This window comes from Amphibalanus amphitrite, unplaced genomic scaffold, assembly GCF_019059575.1.
Source record: "Amphibalanus amphitrite isolate SeventyFive unplaced genomic scaffold, NRLGWU_Aamphi_draft 000064F_arrow, whole genome shotgun sequence".
Classification (NCBI taxonomy): domain Eukaryota; kingdom Metazoa; phylum Arthropoda; class Thecostraca; order Balanomorpha; family Balanidae; genus Amphibalanus; species Amphibalanus amphitrite.
The window spans coordinates 38569-55373 of record NW_024881560.1 but is presented as its reverse complement, the minus strand read 5'-3'; the positions used below and the strand labels follow the sequence as shown (position 1 = coordinate 55373).

General features: G+C 52.9%; 1 protein-coding gene across 2 annotated transcripts in view; it reads right to left on the bottom strand.

Annotated features, from left to right (window-relative positions):
- Positions 1–2820: 2820 nt before the first annotated feature.
- Positions 2821–16805, bottom strand: part of LOC122378752 (potassium voltage-gated channel protein Shaw-like) — a 29593-nt gene continuing 15608 nt past the window's right edge. For both annotated transcript variants that reach the window (XM_043360214.1, XM_043360215.1), the window contains exons 5-10: positions 15298–16059; positions 8364–8529; positions 7497–7625; positions 6050–6207; positions 3557–3821; positions 2821–3338 (exon numbers count right to left, since the gene is read on the bottom strand). In XM_043360214.1, coding sequence (XP_043216149.1) covers positions 3226–3338; positions 3557–3821; positions 6050–6207; positions 7497–7625; positions 8364–8529; positions 15298–16059 — 1593 coding nt within the window. In that variant the 3' untranslated portion in view covers positions 2821–3225. The remainder of the gene's footprint in view (positions 3339–3556; positions 3822–6049; positions 6208–7496; positions 7626–8363; positions 8530–15297; positions 16060–16805) is intronic.

Here is a 16805-nt window from a genome sequence, read left to right as displayed (position 1 = left end):
CCACAAAGGACGAGACGATGTCAACAGACAGCCTGTCATATTTATCAGTGGTGATAATCATATCCTCCAGCAAGGGAAGAAAACCACCCGTTGCCACCCAGACCACCCGTTTCCACTCAGATAACGCCCGTCCAGGCGCCCACTCAGTGCCCGCCCGTCTCCTCCACTGCACATCCAGCCTGTCGGCACCGGGCGCTTTTTGCTGGAGCTGTGTGAAGTCCATCGGCTCCTCAACGATCGGCGATGAAAGCAAGGCGGACGGAGAGCACTATAAAGCCGCACGTCAAACTGTCGTGGCCTCGGTACCTAAACTCAGAGACAAGAGGATACGATGGAACTGCTTTGATTCTTTTCAGCATCAAAAGTGCCAACAGGCCAACACAATTCTACTTTCCCCTAGAAAACGTCTATAAGCTCTTCCGTTTCAGTCGCAAACATTTAGCTGCATGCGCCCAATGTGTGTACGCAACAACTTAATGTTGAAATCCCGTATGTCAAATGTTCTATGAAGCGTAAGACGTTACACAAAAAGTACGAAGCCTGAGCTGATGAGCTCAGTTTTCCGATGGCTCATGCCAACGACAAAACTCATTGCTATGAATGTTCGTCTTATATAGAAGCTTGATACGAAACTATTCTAAAATGGGGATGATTCGCCGATTCCAAAAGCATATACCAAGAGCCCGAATAATTACTCGTACAGTGGATCTAGTAAGGATCTCCAGACGTTACTAGATGGCGTTGAGCCTCAGTCGAGTCCATGTCAAATTCAAGGGGAGGTCAGTACCGAGCTGGGCCCGATGGGGAGGTGGGCGGGGGGGGGGGCGGTTGGCGAGGTCACGGTGCGAGTGACCTGTCAAACAGCCCCGGCGCGGTTGGGCACTGCCGCAGGCAAATGGCGCACTCCAGTGTTGTTCCATATCGCGGTGGTGGGCCGGGCCGGGGCGGCCGGTTAGCTTGGCTGCTTGGAGGAAAGGATAATGAGGCATGGGTTTGCTGTGGCCGGTTCATCTACTGTCAACTATGATGAACCCAAAGTAATGCAAATGTGATGTTGGTAATGCAGCTGGCAATGGAATGCTAGCGAATGCTCCGAGCGCCCGAAGGATTAATATTATTTATGTCTCCTGAAATTTTCATTCAATATAATTCAAGCACTAGAAATATCGTATCGTTCGCCAATTTTTTGACCGGCTGGCGTTTCTTCCGTAGAGCGCCCTTGGGCAAATAATTATCACGCAGGTGATTTATTTTTTGCTGGTAAGATTTAAGGTCAAATCAAGTCGCTGAGAGGAGATGAGGAAAAGCGGACGAATGCCACATTTTTGTGCATAAAGTCTCGATTAAAAAAAGCTTAAAGTTATTATACGTGTAAGCTAAAAAACAATAAGATCAGTTAATAAAAATATTTGACCCGAAATTGGCCTCTGTTTTCTCTGACCATGATTGCAAGACACAGGTACGATTCCGGGTTCAACCCGACCCAACATGGTTCGGCTCCCCCTTTTTTAATATATATTTGGCCCGAACCTTTTGAATGAAAGGAATCATAAGGAAAGAGTCCCCGCTAAGCTGAGCTTGTTGCGTTGACCATACCCTCTACCCTTCAGCAATTCCTGGTCTATGGCAGAATTCAGAGTCCAAAGTTTAACGTGCGCACATAGCCGCGCACGGCCGATCCCCTCACTGACTTCGCCTGGCAGCGGCCTGCCACCAACCACAACCATACCCGTCAGGAGCTCAAAAACGTCAAGCACACGTCGCGTTTCGAACCCGGACTTTTGCAACCGGGACGTGCGCTCTCACCACACGGAGTCCAAAGCCCTACCGACCGAGCTCCCGGGACGGACATTTACCTAGGGGCTTCGCCTCGTGACATTGACAGACGTCAGACACTTTGGCCGAACTATAGCCGTAGCACTGAGCAAGCTGCGCAGGGCGATAGGTGCTCGTAGCGTTTAGGTTGGGTAACCTGTGAGCTGAACGTGATGTCGTGAGTTCGAGCCCCACTCCCGGGTCTGGTTTTATCTGGACACGAACCAAAACCTTTTCTACTACTGCAACACAGACAAGCACGATGACATCTTTCGCCAACATCTTTCCTCAAAATCCTCTCAAAAAAGTCAAAATTTTCGCTTATAAATGTCTAGCTTAGTTTCATTTTTAAAGAAAATATTTTTTTGGTCATTTTTCTGGAGCTATTTTAACTCTTTCTTTTCGGATTCTTTTCGACCCGATAAACTCGTCAAAACTGAACGTGCCAAATGAAAAAATACCCAACTCAAATAACATTTTAGAAAAGCCTAAGACTGCCATCATGCAACTATCGACTGAATAGTTGCATGATTTTAATACGTCCTAGACTTCAATTATCATTGCTCAAGATTTTGGCTGGAACTGGCGCTGCCTCTCGCTTGTCCGTTTGTTTGAGATAATGATTCCCTTCAGTCGCATTCTTGCTGGTTCCACATGAACAGAATACCACCATACCGGAGTGAACGCACCCGCAACCATCATCCCCTCCCCTCAACCTCGGCGCAGTGGCGGGCGGCCCTGGGCGGCCCACTCCCGGCGCTACGCACGCCCCATGCGCCGTGATACCGCGCCACTCCCCCTCCCTCCTTCCCCCACAATGACCGGTGACCTCACTTCCCTCGGGATTTGGACTCGCCCTACCCCGACCGTAGCGCCACGTGGTGGCTCTGGAGATCTTAAATAGACCCACTGTACATCGACCTCCTGTACAGACGACGTAAAAAACTCGCAACGAGTGACATTTCCTATCTCGTATCAGCGCACGACGACAGCAGAAAAACCGACTACCCTGTACACGATATACTTTATTATTTCAATATACCATTTGTGCGACATGGTGCACTCCTGGCTGGTATAGTTTGAGTGGGCGTCCGCAATCACCACGGTAAGTGAGTTACCCCAGCTCACGGAGAAGGTCACAGCGCAGAGAGTCACCGGCCTCGGGTGACATTTGCCGAGCGTCAGAGAGGTCGCGTCGACACCAGCCATAACCAGCCAGTGAACAGCGCTGACCGGGTTAGAGTGACCCACCCGCTGCCGTCACACGCGGATACGACACTGGTTCGGAGGACATTGTCACAGGGCCGCGCCGGCCGAGTGGGGTTCGGGGGCGCCCGGCCGTAGGGACGCGCGGTGGAAGGGTCTCGGCGGAGTCTCGCCGTACGCTCACAGTTCACAGGTCTCGGCGTGTCATAGCGCCACGCTGGGCAGCGAGGCGATGGCCCGGTCCAGCTGGTGACGCGACAGGCTGGGCTCGTCCGCAGCGGTCAGCAGCATATAGGAGGTGTCCGTGCCGGCGGCCGCTGCCGGCAGAGACAGAGATAGGTCAGTGGCAGAAGCGAATTATAATGGCATGTTGGTGCTTGACTATTCGCATGGTTTCTTGATACGATTAAGACCGAACTGTATTACGAGAGAAATAAAAATAAGTTATCCTTCAATGTGATGTTAGAATCATAAGATGTCCACATTCTAATATCGTGCTTCTTTCACCACGACTGTGATCCTAGTTCAACAGTACCTTGTTCGTTGCCTGCTCGTTCGTTTCTGATGCTGCTGCCGGCGCCACCGGCTGCGCTGCCGCTCCCCGTGCTGCTGCTGCCGCTGCCCCTGCTGCTGCTGCTGCTAGTACTGCCACTGCTGCTGGTGGTGGTACTGCTGCTCGTACTGCTGCCGCTGCTGACAGACGGTCGTCGGCAGCCGACAGCAGCATCAGCCGTCCCCGAGCTGGTCCCGGCCGCCGAGTCCGCAGTGGCAGCGGCAGCGGGAGGCCCGCTTCCGGCGGCCTGGCGATCAGTTGGTGACCGTCAGACCCCGAGTGGAGGGTTCCCAGAATAGGGCTAAGCTCTTCAACAGCCTGCCCCAGGTGCTGTAGGGCGCTCCGAGAGATAAGCGTATCAAATGTACCGGAATACCTCAACAGTGGCCTAATCTGCACTAAGCACTATGCAACAATTGTTCACCTGTGCCTGCGCATTGATCGGCATACGAACGGAAGGGAATGTCGCAACGCGTGCTTTCCCGGTGGCAGAGAATTGGTGCGCCGCATTTATGTAACAATGATTACAATTTTTCAAGCATCCTTTCACTTCAAACAAATTTCCGCAGCTACAAAATATAAGTTGCAGCGGAAGATAACGCTGTGCCACGTGGCTTAGCGCGCCACAAGTTTTGCAACTTATTTCAAAGTTAGAATTGATGACTGGAGCAAACAAAATCAGGCATACCTGATGTGAACTTTGGGGACAACGTTACCTACTTCACTCCCATGGCCTTATTGGGCGGACAGCTGACAGGTCTCACCCAGCGGATAAATCTGGCGGTGGGCGGTAGGACCGAACACCGTCCACCTCCGGCCAATACCGCTCCCCTCCACCGCCACTCCGGCCGCTCTGCACGGCCGGCCATGGCGCCCAGCCGCTCCCATCAGCCCCGCGCCCCGTCCACCACCGCTCCCCACCAGCCCCGGCCGCCCTGCACGGCCGGCCACGGCGCCCGGCCTCTCCCTACCACCTCCCGGCGCCCTGCACCCATGGCATCCCGTCCACCATCACCGCTCCCCACCAGTCCCGGCCTCTCTCCCTACCACCGCCCGGTGCTCTGCACCCACGGCGCCCCGTCCACCACCGCTCCCCACCAGCTCCGACTGCCCTGTACGGCCAGCCATGGCGCCGAGCCTCTCCCTGCCACCGCCCGGCGCCCTGCACGGCCGGCCATGGCGCCGTCGGCCTCTCCCTACCACCACCCTGCACCGCCCGGCGCCCTGCACGGCCGGCCATGGCGCCCAGCCTCTCCCTACCACCGCCCCGGCGCCCTGCACCGCCCGGCGCCCTGCACGGCCGGCCATGGCGCCGTCGGCCTCCCCTACCACCGCCCCGCACCGTCCGCAGCTCTGCACGGCCGGCCATGGCGCCGTCGGCCTCATCAGCGGCCGGTCACGCCTCGCGGCCATCGGTCCGGCCCGGCACGTCGGACACTATTGAAAAATGCCGGCCGCCATCTGGACGGTCGGCGGCCGGCGCCCGGTAATATCGACCGACGCCGGCCGCCGCTCGGGCCCCTAGTTATACCACTCGGCTCCCAGTTATATCACCCGGCTACCCGGCACAGAAATAATATCCCCGTCACCCCATCCTCCAACACTCACACACACATTCCCTAGACAACGGGGTCATCTCCCCGACATTCTTATCACCTCCCCGACACCGAGATCATCCCCCAAGACCAGGGTCATCAGCTCTCCAATAACCTATAGCATCTTTCCGTCATCCCATCATCTTTCCATTGTCCTACGCATTCTTCGACACTGGGATAATCTACACGACATCCCATAACCTCCCTTTAAACTCATCATCTCCGGTTCGCCTCATCAGTTCCCACCACCCCACTCATCTACTGTATCACCAGTAGGTATGTGCTCCCCTTCGCCCGTGCAAGCTTTCCGGATCCTCGCTCACACTTCCAGTCGCTGTAACGCCCATCGGGGCATGACTGTCGTGTCGTGTTCAATGCATTCTGTTATCCAGTGCCGATTCGACAATAAAACTGACTGTCAGTATAACTTCTGCGTCTTTCTCAGGGGTCATGTCCGTTTTCACTTCGGTTCATCGCCAGCCTACAAGACCTGACGTACCCTGAAAAGTTCCATCTTAACTTTGTCGTAGTTTCTTTTCGACGAAGCTCTGAGCTGTGAAGCCATTTTGCAGCTGTCAGTAATAGTTTTGCTAAACCGGCAAACGGATGAGGCAGTGATGGGCTTCTGTGATCCCATTACGATGTTTACGTCAACAAATGTGCGGGTAATGAATATTGATGACTTCCTAATTTGAGTCCCTATATCAGTTAATTGGCTTTAGCAGTGATGCACGTCATCCAATAGACAGGGAAGCGGTTTGTGGTATGTCTAATTAGTAATTATCCGCCCAGCCGAACACCCATACCACCAATAAACATCCCAAATCCATCCCTCCATCGGCCGCGGACGGACGACACGGACAGAGGCAGTGACACTGACCATTGCCAGGAGAGCGGACTGCAGTTCGACCGGTGCCGTGAGGAGCGCTGAGCTCGTCTCCCCCAGTGTGATACCGACCGTCCCCGGGGGGAGTGTCTGTGACCCCACTGTTACCGTGGGCCCTCGCTCCAGCAGCCGCACACCGGTGCCCATCGTTCCTAAAAAAAGAGAACCATCGACCAAAGCGTCAGACAATGGGCCCTGCAGGCCATTAGATTAGCCGCTGCAGAATGTCCGCAGCTGAGCAGAGCGAGCCGTCAATGGTACACGCAAATACCGAAAAACCGAGCCAAACATTCAATTGACCGAGTAATCATATTTGCTGTATCCATAACAGATGCTGGCAGACTTCACTATCAATATCCGCTAATACGCCGCCAAATTTCGCCATTGCCACTGCTATGTTAGCTCACTCAGAGTTAGGTATCGTTCCCAGCCACGTGCCTATCGCCCCCACGTGCCGTTAAAAATGAGCGCGCCGACGCCGGTCTGTGACCCGACTGCGGAGAGGCCGTCGGTTAGTTACAGGGTTCGGGCGGAGCCGACTCTTGACTACCCGCTCCCCAGACAAGGGAGACGGGGTGACCGTCAGAAGCACCGCGCGGCCGCCACGGGACAAACAGCTGGGGCGACGGAGCCGGACCAGACAAACAAACGCCACGGGGTCTCGGCTGGGACGGTCAATAATAGTGTAATCCCAAACTAAAATCGCTTCGTACACAAATGTGTTGATTTGGGTTACTATCCAGATGAGAACTAACGCGGCCTAACGCCGCTTAATGCTTATTTCTTCTCGACTCGAGAAGAAACGTTTTCATCGCCGAAAATATCACATTGACGAAAATATCTCTGTCGACTGACGTCAGCTCCACCGAGTATCACCACAAACACCGTCCCCTTTTAGTTTTCGCCAACAGGTGGTCAATTCGACCGCCGCTCGGCCGGCAGCTGGTTGTCGCTCCGTTTGGCGGCTGACGATTCCCGTTTACGACCGGCCGGGCTCCATCTGTCATACGTCGCGCTGTAACCGAGCCGCCGCGGCCGGTCGACCGGCAACGGCGCCCGCGCTACAACGGACAGGACAATTTATTGCGGTGCCTGTTGCTGCGATCGTCCGAGCAGAGAGTCTCCTGAGAAATTACAGATGTCAGACGACCTGAGGCCGCCACAAAGAGACCGGACCGGAACCGGAAAGTTGAGGTAATGTTAGAAGAATGTAGTAGATGGAGCCGTACTTTTGTTATCTATAAACATTGAACGAAGAACTGTTGGTGAAATATGGATATTGGATATGATAATAAGACAGACAACTTGAAGTAAATTCCAACGCCGCACAGAACTCCAGTCCACGGAATATCGGTAGATATCGCTATCGGTAGATGATAAGATCAGTCACACACCAATCCAACCTATTTGGTTTGGGAGATGACAGAGCAGCCGGACCCACCTGGCTTGTTGGCCGCCAGGATGAGATCGACACCGGCTGGAGGGCGCGCCTGGAGGACCGGAGGGGACCGGAGGCCGCCGCCGAGTCCGCGGCACGGCACCGACACCCCGGGAGCACCGTTCACCGGCGCTGCGGGGCACACGGGTCAGGTCAGAGGTCAGCGTGTTCACCGGAGCTGCGGGTCACACGAGTCAGATGGCACATTTACCGGTGCTTAACTCTCGCTCGTCCAGGATCGCTGTTTCAGCCAAAAGTTCGACAGTCAACAGTCTGTCCGTCGGCTCGTCTGTCCGTCCGCACACCCGTCCGTCTGTCCGCCACTCCGTTCGCCCAGACAGACCGCACTGTCCGTCAGTCCGTACCTGTCCGTCATCCCGTACCTGTCGGTAATGGTAACCGGACCGGGTCTCACCACACCCGTGTTCGGCCCGTGCTAATGACCCCTCTGCCGAGCCACGGGATACGGAGACCGGCGTGAGGGCCTATCAGAGCCCTGGATCGATACAGTCCGGGGAAAGGTCGCACTTCGCGTAGGCGTGGGTTCCTCCCCGACTCCAGAGTATGTTAGCGTCATAGATACTAAGCAGAGTAACATACGAAAATACTACAAATAACAGTTATTTGTGCTAAGAACAGGCCACATACTCAAAACTGCATAACTGACGATGAATATGGAATACTGATACCAGTGACCTGCGCTGATTTGCAGCAAAGAATTCGCATATTCAAAGAAGGGTAGCTAGTTAGAGACGGATGACGGGATAGGAGAGAACAGAGACAAGGGCCGCAGGACAGGAATCAGCAACGTGGTAAGGAACACAGAGCATGAGGCAGGACAGTTACGAGGTGATAAGAGCGCGCCCTCACAGGTGTGCAGCTCGTGGGCGGCCTTGGCGGCTACTGGCGGCGGCGGCGGGTGGTGTTTGATGACGTTCATGCGCCGCTGGATGCCCGGCTGGTCCCGGCGCAGGCCGCGCCTCGTGTTCTCCACGGGCAGGACGCGCCGCCGCTTCTTGGGCAGCTTGGAGCGGGCCTGGGGCAGACGGAGCGTGGTGAAACAGGGGTCACAAAAGAGCTATGGAAGACACGAGACGCAGTGGCCTGAGGTCAGGCGGCATAAATCGCAGCAATTATAAGTCAGACAAGGGGAAACTACACTGCAACTGATTCAAAAGCAGTCAATGGTCATTCTCATTTCTGGATACTCTCACACGACTGACCGCACCCTGCGAGACTGCATTACAAAACCACAACCTAGTGTAATAACTTCATGAAACTCCCCCACGTAGGTACACATGTCAAGGGCTCGCAGCATGAACATCCCCACTATCAAATTTATCGAAACTGAGCTTTGTATGTCAGTCGACTCAGCTCGACGACCCGTTTAGGAGGCTACAACACCGGCATCCCCGCCGCTAGCTGCTGACCCTGGGCTGATATATCAAGTGTAAGAATACCCTAAGTGATATTATGCGTCATAGGCGCCTGAAATGCCTTGTGCTTCTCCTGTAAACCCTAGAAACAGCACTTGTATGATCATTGATATTGGTGGGAACCGTAAATGTGTACATCAGAGACTGGGTCGTTCACAGAATCCTCATACATCCTCCGATTTCAGCTCTGTCTGAAAGTATGTGCATCTCACACAGTTCACCGACTCTCGAATCCCCAATACTGGCCCAATCGTACCGCTCTACCATATAAGTTCGTAATGTCGCGGTCCTCCAACCATCGACCTCTGCACGGGGAGACGGTGTACTCTCAGCCAGGCCGGGCAGGGCCGGGCTGGGGCCGCCGGCCGGTGGCGCAGGCCGACGGTAAGGTAGCCCGGACTGTCTGCCGTGCAGCGCAGATGGAGACAGATCGTCGGCCCACGGTGCCGGCACCGACGGCCGTGCAACGGCGGTCAGCGACGGTCACTCAAGGTTAGAGACGGTCAGCGACGATTACTCAAGGTTACCGACGGTCGGCGACGGTCAGAGACGGTCACTCAAGGTAACTGACGGTCGGCGATGGTCAGCGAGTCAGCAGCGGTCACCGACCGTCAACATTAGCCAGTGACGGTCAGCAATGATCGCTCAAGGTTGCCGACGGCTAGCAAGGTTAGCGATGGTCACCAAGGTTACCGTCGGTCAGCGACGGTTACCTACCGGTGGTCAGGGAGGGTTACCAGCGGTAAGAGACAGTCACCCAAGGTGACCGACGACCAAGGCGGACCCTGTCCTGTGATTGGGGCGCAAACTCATCACCGAGAAGTTGCTAAGCGAGTTGGCAGGCAGCAGGTCATTATTTGATGGCCGACAGCACATGTTGTTGCGCGGGAAATCTCTGTTATTTTCATATATCTAAATGTAGCTACTGAGATCTTTAGGTGCATTATCCTCGCAAAACTTTAACATCGCTTTGGTCCTGGGGCTTTGGTCGGTAGACAGGGAAGGGGGAGGCGTGTCGCAGCGCTAAAACGACCACGGCTTTGGCAACATAAGCCAGCGCAGAGGTCAGAGGTGTTTGAAATGATTCCAGCCACGGATATAGGAGTTGCTAAGCAAAGTCACAAAAGTAAAACATAAGTTTTTATGTTTTACTTTACCTAGGTAGTCACGCAGTGGAAATCATCGATGCTTCTTTTGCTTTTAACCTTCGCCCCAGTGGGGGGGGGGGGCATATGTTACCACCCTGTCGCGTTTTTTTTCGTATAAATAAAAAAACCGCGGCGCGTAGCGCTGCGCCGCTTGGGGTAGCTTTTGGTACATCAATTTTGGACAATGTGTGAAATTTTTACCCCAGGTCATGTCAGGTCAGGTCACTAGGTCAAGTTAACTGACCAAGCCTAAAAAAAGTTTGCAATCATGTCCAGCCTGCAGTGTTTGTCAGAGAGGTTTCAAACTTGGTGGATTACATGATGTTATGGGTGCCTACAATTTGTATATCTCGGATTTTTGATATGCGTGACCTAAGGTCAGGACAGTGGCGTGACCTTTCCATTATAAGTCAATGGAGAAAAACGAAAATGCCTCTAGATCCGTGTGTACGCATAGGAACAGTCCAAATATTTCAGGATAACAATGATTTGGACCACCGGTGACGACCAAGGTGTCTTTTTTTGCTGATAGCCTCTTGAAAGGTCATCCGAGGTCATTTGAGGCTACAAACAGTTTTTTTGCCAATAACTCTCGATTGGAAAGAGATAGAACGCTGGGGTTGGCCTCATTGTGTTTGTCTTGCCGAGACGCATCGACTGATATGCAACATGACCTTTTCCGGTCAGGTCATGACCTTGACCTGAGGTCAAACTTTGAAGTTGACCTTTCAAGGTCAAATTATAGTTCATTCGACGCGTCTTGGCGAGAGGAACACGATTCTGGCATTAGAAATGACCTAACTTTTTTTTAGTCAAAAGTTATTGTCGAAAAACACTTTTCTTAAAAACAACTATTTTTGGAGTTTTTGCCCTCTGGAAGCTAAACTGTTGACCTGAGGTCATTTTTGATGATGACCTTATCAAAAGAAGAGTTCAAAAGCTATCGATTGCTTTTCCCAGCGTTTTTCTAGCTATCATAGTTCCTGAGATAATGGCATGTTTTCTGAAAAATATAATGACAATTCGCAAATTTTGACCTTTGATGACCTCTGGTGACCCCAATATTGCTCTAAGATGAAAAAAGACCGAAATACTTTCAAACGTACGCATCAAGAGCTATCGACTGCTTTTTACCGCGTCTTTCTAGCCCTCTTAGTTTTTGAGTTAGAGGTGGGTACTGGGTGGTAACATATGCCCCCCCCCCTCCCCCACTAGGGCGAAGTTGGCGGAGACCGCCACTGGGGCGCGGGTTAATATAGGTACTGGGTAATGATTGCTGTTTTCTTTCGGCAAATCTTTTCTTTTTTAAGTTCGGTGAGAGGCACAGCAGATGCCAATCACCGATATCTTATTGTTCTAAATTTGGGGACAATGAATAAACTCATTCATGATGCATTTTGAACAGTCCGGTTCGACTGCTACCGGCGTCACACGCGCACCCAATTAAGAAGTTACTTCTGAATGGGAAAACTTTCTCTGAAACAAATGGGGTTTCGTCACCCGGCCGACTGATCGATTCCCGTCCCCTCCCCCGGCAGCCTTAGGAGGGGGTGGGGGGGGGGGCTTTCCACCGTGGCACCACTGTGCTCTGTTGCCGTTTGGTGCTCCAGGCGCGATGTTTTTCGGGGATTGCGGCGAGCCAGAATTAGAAAAAATACGCGTAAATTGCAGATATGCGCTGGACGACTTTGGAGATAAAGGTCGATGCGTGACGTTTCACGTCAAACATTCATGCGATCTGTATATCTATGAATATAAAATGGGCCAATTGAGCGTGAAGCAACTATTTTTTTTAGACTTTGAGAGACTGGAAAAATATATGGCAAAGGTAAGGTTTCTCTATAGCAAAAGACCGATGGCTTCTTGCACGCATAGGCGTCGCCAGAGATTTTCGGTTGGGGGGGCAAAATCAACTTTTGTGTTAAATCTTGCCTTCCTCCAGTCGTTACTCATTCATTTTACATATCATTCAACGCGCAATGGTGCGAGGAATACGATGGTGACAAGGTTTTCCTTGTAGCTATGACTTGCCATTTTTTTTTACAGAAAATTTAATTTTTTTAAATTTTTGAACAAAAAACGACCGGTAGAATCACAATGGCTGCGCTTGCCGACGCACTCTGGAGAGCCCCTGTGCAGACGCTCGTCGCTCATGATCATAAAAAGGTTAAACGCTCAGCTTAAGCGAATCACCTTGCTGAAACTTTCATTCACGCATGTATGCAGAGGTTCTACGTAAAATGCATAGGGCTTATCCCAGCCGCCGATTGAAGCTAAGTAGGGCTTTCAGCGGAGAGTGAATGTCGGAAGTGTGAATCGGAAGTAATTCATCTTTGCTCCAGTGAGAGGAGGTGTAGTGTGAACAAAAAGTTTCTCGTTTTTCGTGTGTAGGGAAGCGCTGCAAACGCGAAGAAAAGACGTTTAACGGAACCAAAATTTCGCACGGCATAGCGACAAGGGATCCTTTAGCGATAGGCTTGGGACTTCCAGGCCATTTTAGGCCACTCAGGGTCAGTGTGGGCTCTCAGAAGCCTGCTTAGGATCCTGAAAATCGGCGCTGGTCACCCCAAATAGTTACGTGTACATATGTGGTGCTTTAGGGCTTTCCGAGCCCAAGGTGGGACCCTCAGAAGCCAGTGTGGGCGGCGCCGGCGGCGGGCGCTAAGAGACCAGGCCCAGGGTGAGCAGGGAGCCCTCAAATAGCAGTGTGAACCCTGGAGGTCTGTGTCGAATCCCTAAGGACCCTACATAGGGACATAAGAAACATGTGCTGGGACCCTCAGAGGCACACCCGAGTCGTGACCCCTAAACTGCAGGCTTAGGCTCAGCAAAATCTGTCGCCTCAAAAGCTCGGCTGAGCTATCAGAGGCCTAAGGTTCTCAGAAATATTTAAAAGTATCCTCAAAGATCCGTGTGGCCCTTCAGAGGTCTACGCATGTGTAAGGTCCTCAAAGATTCCTGTATGGGCCCTCAGAGAATATGAACACCAGTGGGACTCTCAGAGGCCGGTTTGTGCCCTCTGAAGGCTTCTTAGAGCTCAGTGGAGCTCCTTCGGAGCCTGTGTGAAAAGCAAGCAGTCATGAGCCCTGTGGCACTTGAACGGTACTTGAGTCTGTCGCAGACATTTGACGAGAGTTGAGAAAGGCCCGAAGATTCAGTGTCACGCTTTGAACGCAAATTTTGTATCAGCACTTCAAAACTTATGAAAATCAGCTATAAAATGTAATAAAAAACCAACGAGGAACATGAAATGAATCACAGTATTGACACTTCCGAGTCTGGAGTCGGTGTTTTGACGATGTTGGCGACTGCGACTCCGACTCTGGCTTGAACGAGTCTGACCTCACAGGCATTCTCAGAAAGGTACCCCCATTTTTTCCCGACTCCAAAATCTCATCGGATCTGTATCGATCTCAGGGGGTGCCCGGTCCGAGGTTGGGGGGGCAAGCTGCCCCGCTTGCCCCCCGTGGCGACGCTAATGCTTGCACGTCTAAAAGGAACAAATATTGAGATACACCGGTTGTAATTACGAGCGAGCGAGCGCAGCGAGCGAAGCGAGTCTTTTCAATATAAGGGAAAAATCTCAGTATGAGCGGCCCGGCCCGGCCCGGCCCGGCCCGGCCCGGCCCGGCCCGGCCTGTAACGCTTTTGAGAGGCTTATATCTCAGCAACCGCTGGACCGATTGGCCTGCGGTCTTTTTTGCTGGGTAGCCCCATCCCTTCTACCCCGTAATTGACTACTTTTGATACATCTCAGTGACCGCCGTGGCACGTGCCACGTGAAAAGTCAAGGGTGTTCAAGCAGTTTTGCAAAAGTAATGATTTTGAGAGGCCCATATCTCAGCAGCGGCTTGAGCGATTGTCTTGCGGTCATTTTTATAGGGTAGCTGCATCCCTTCTACCAAAGGTCGGATACTCTTCATCTATGTGAGTGACCCCCACTGCACGTGCAAAATACAACAATAAGAGGTGCCAAATTTGTTCCCATTTCAGTAACTCGGTAATTACTGGGGCGATTTCGCTGAAACTTGGCATACAGGTAGGCACCCACCAGGCAATGCATTCCCATGTGTTGCGGTTAGGGTGCTACTGCACGTGCGCACGTGCAAGGGGCGTTTCCAGATCTCGAGAACGGCTGGGCTGATTGCGCTCAAATTTGGTGCACGGTTGGGGACCGGTTAGTAGGGTGCCGTGCAAAAGTCATTTTGGACCCCGTTTGCACGTGCGCACGTGCAGAATGCCGCTTCCAGATCTCAGGAACGGCTGGGCCGATTGCGTTCAAATTTGGCACACCGCTAGCGACCGGCTAGAAGGGTGCTTTGCACAAGCCCGTTGGAAGTACCCTCTCGCCCTTCTGCACGTGCAGGGCTCACTATCTCGCTCGCTCGTTCTTCGCCCAAAAGGCGTTTTACTGGTTTGTAGTAAGTACAAATAGCCTCGGAGCACTCAAGCGGCTGGCGATTGCCTAGCTAAAATCAAAGCTACGATATTGACAGCGGCACTGCGACTGATCCGATCAGCCGGAACGCACTATCCATCTCGGCGACATCCGCGACTCAGAGTCGACCCTGCCGCCACGAGTCAGCCTCTGCGACTTTCGAGTCGACTTCTGTGACTCCCGAGTCGAATTGGGTGCGTGTGAGGTGTGTACGGCATCTGTCCGCGGACGGCTGTGTTTTGCGAACGGTTAGCGCTACGTAAACGGAGCAGCAGAGCGGTGGAGGGGCAGGGTGGGTGGAGAGGGGACGGACACCAGTTGGAGCCGTGAGCGCTCAGCAGCATCTCCGGTGATAAACATAGTCTGAGAGCGCGCCGGCTGCCTCCGTTGTCGGAATCCATTAGCCGACCACCCGACGGGAAAGAATGGCCACGGACGTTTACCGCACGTGTTCCGAGAGCTAACCCACAATTAGCGTCCGCTTTCAGAGGCTGGCTAATTTTGCCGCTTATGTTACGTAGATGAATGTTCAGGTCAAGAGGAAAAGTCAGAAGAGTTTTAACTACCAGCTGACGGTGTGGCAGACGAACCCGAGACGCAACAGTTTCTCGAAATACACCAAGCTGATCAGCATCAGATGAAACCGACACAAATGTCTGACCTTTGACGGCAACATCAACAAATATTAGACCACCGCTCGTTAGTTCCCCGGGATCCCCCACCCTGGACCTACGTCCTACACTCGTCGTTAAGCTGAGGAGAATCGCCCGCCTCGTGCTCACCTGCGTGTGGGAGTAGACGTTGGAGAAGTTGGAGACGATGACGGGCACGGGCAGCGAGATGGTGAGCACGCCGGCGATGGCGCACAGCGCGCCCACCAGCATCCCCACGTACGTCTTGGGCACCATGTCGCCGTAGCCGACCGTGGTCATGGTGACGATGGCCCACCATAGGCCCTCCGGGATGCTCTTGAAGTCATTGTACGGGTTGGCCTGCAGCCGCTCGGCGTAGTAGACCAGCGACGCGAAGATGACGATGCCGAGTATGAGGAAGAAGACGAGGAGGGTGAGCTCTTTGGCACTGGCTTTGAACGTGTGGATGAGGATTTTCAGGCCGGGCGAGTGCCGGGTCAGCTTGAAGAGCCGCAGGATGCGGATGATGCTGAAAAACTCTAGGATGTCGGCGTTGGTGAGGTCCCTGCGGAACTTCACCAGCAGGTAGTCAGTCAGCATGTCCGTGTAGAAGCTGAGCGTGGCGATGAAGTCGATGATGTTGACCGGCGACTTGATGAAGTCGAGCTTGACGGGACTGACGATGAAGCGGATGATGATCTCGAATGTGAACCAGACGTTGCAGGCGAGCTCGACGTAGAGGAAGGCGCGGTGCGGGTCGGTGCGGCTCTTGTCCAGCGTCCAGACAGCGCTCCGGTTGCCGTCCATGGTGGTGACGTTACGGATCACGGGCACGCGCATGTTGGGGTGCGTCTTCAGGCAGAACGACAAGATGGAGACCACAATGAAAAACACCGATATCACAGCCACCACCTGCCGACACAACGAATCTGCTCAGTAAAGCACCTCTCGAAGTAGAACCCCAAATAATCAACCCAATAGTTCAAGTAAATATAGGAAAGCACTAGCAGCACAGGGAAGAAAAGCAGCCAGTGACCAACACCACACACTTCCTACGGTGACCTCGCACTACAGACAAATCCACCCGACGGCAGCCCCCGAAAGAGTCGATAGCTCTGGCTCGGTGGCACCCAGGGGCCGGCCAATTTCAGATATTCATGAATTATCATGATTTACGAAGGAATAAAATTACCGCCCCTGTGGCCGTAGAATTGATACCGAATGTTTTATGTAGTATGGCAGTCGTACGTTTTGCAACATGAAAATGCAAAATGTTTGTGGGATTGAGGCATAATTTGAAAAAGTAAAAGTATTTACCGGTACTCCATAATGCTTATTTACACAATTGTTAAATGTCGATCTAAATAAGCAGGGTGGCAAAATATAGCGCAGGTGAGCCACATTGGAATTTCAACGCTCAATACACATATAAATTCCGACTTTCCGCTACTTTCCACCGCTCGAATTGAACACCATGAAAACTGGATGAACACTTGTCGATCACAGAACAGGAGGTAACTGACAGCGGGCATTGCTTTCCCCGGCATATTTAACGGCCAATCTCCCGTTTTGCGCAGCACCACGTTAGCCGGAGAATCCCGCGAGAGCCGAGTGCTAACTGCACAGATCCAGTGGAAAGCCAAGCATCCGCGCAATTA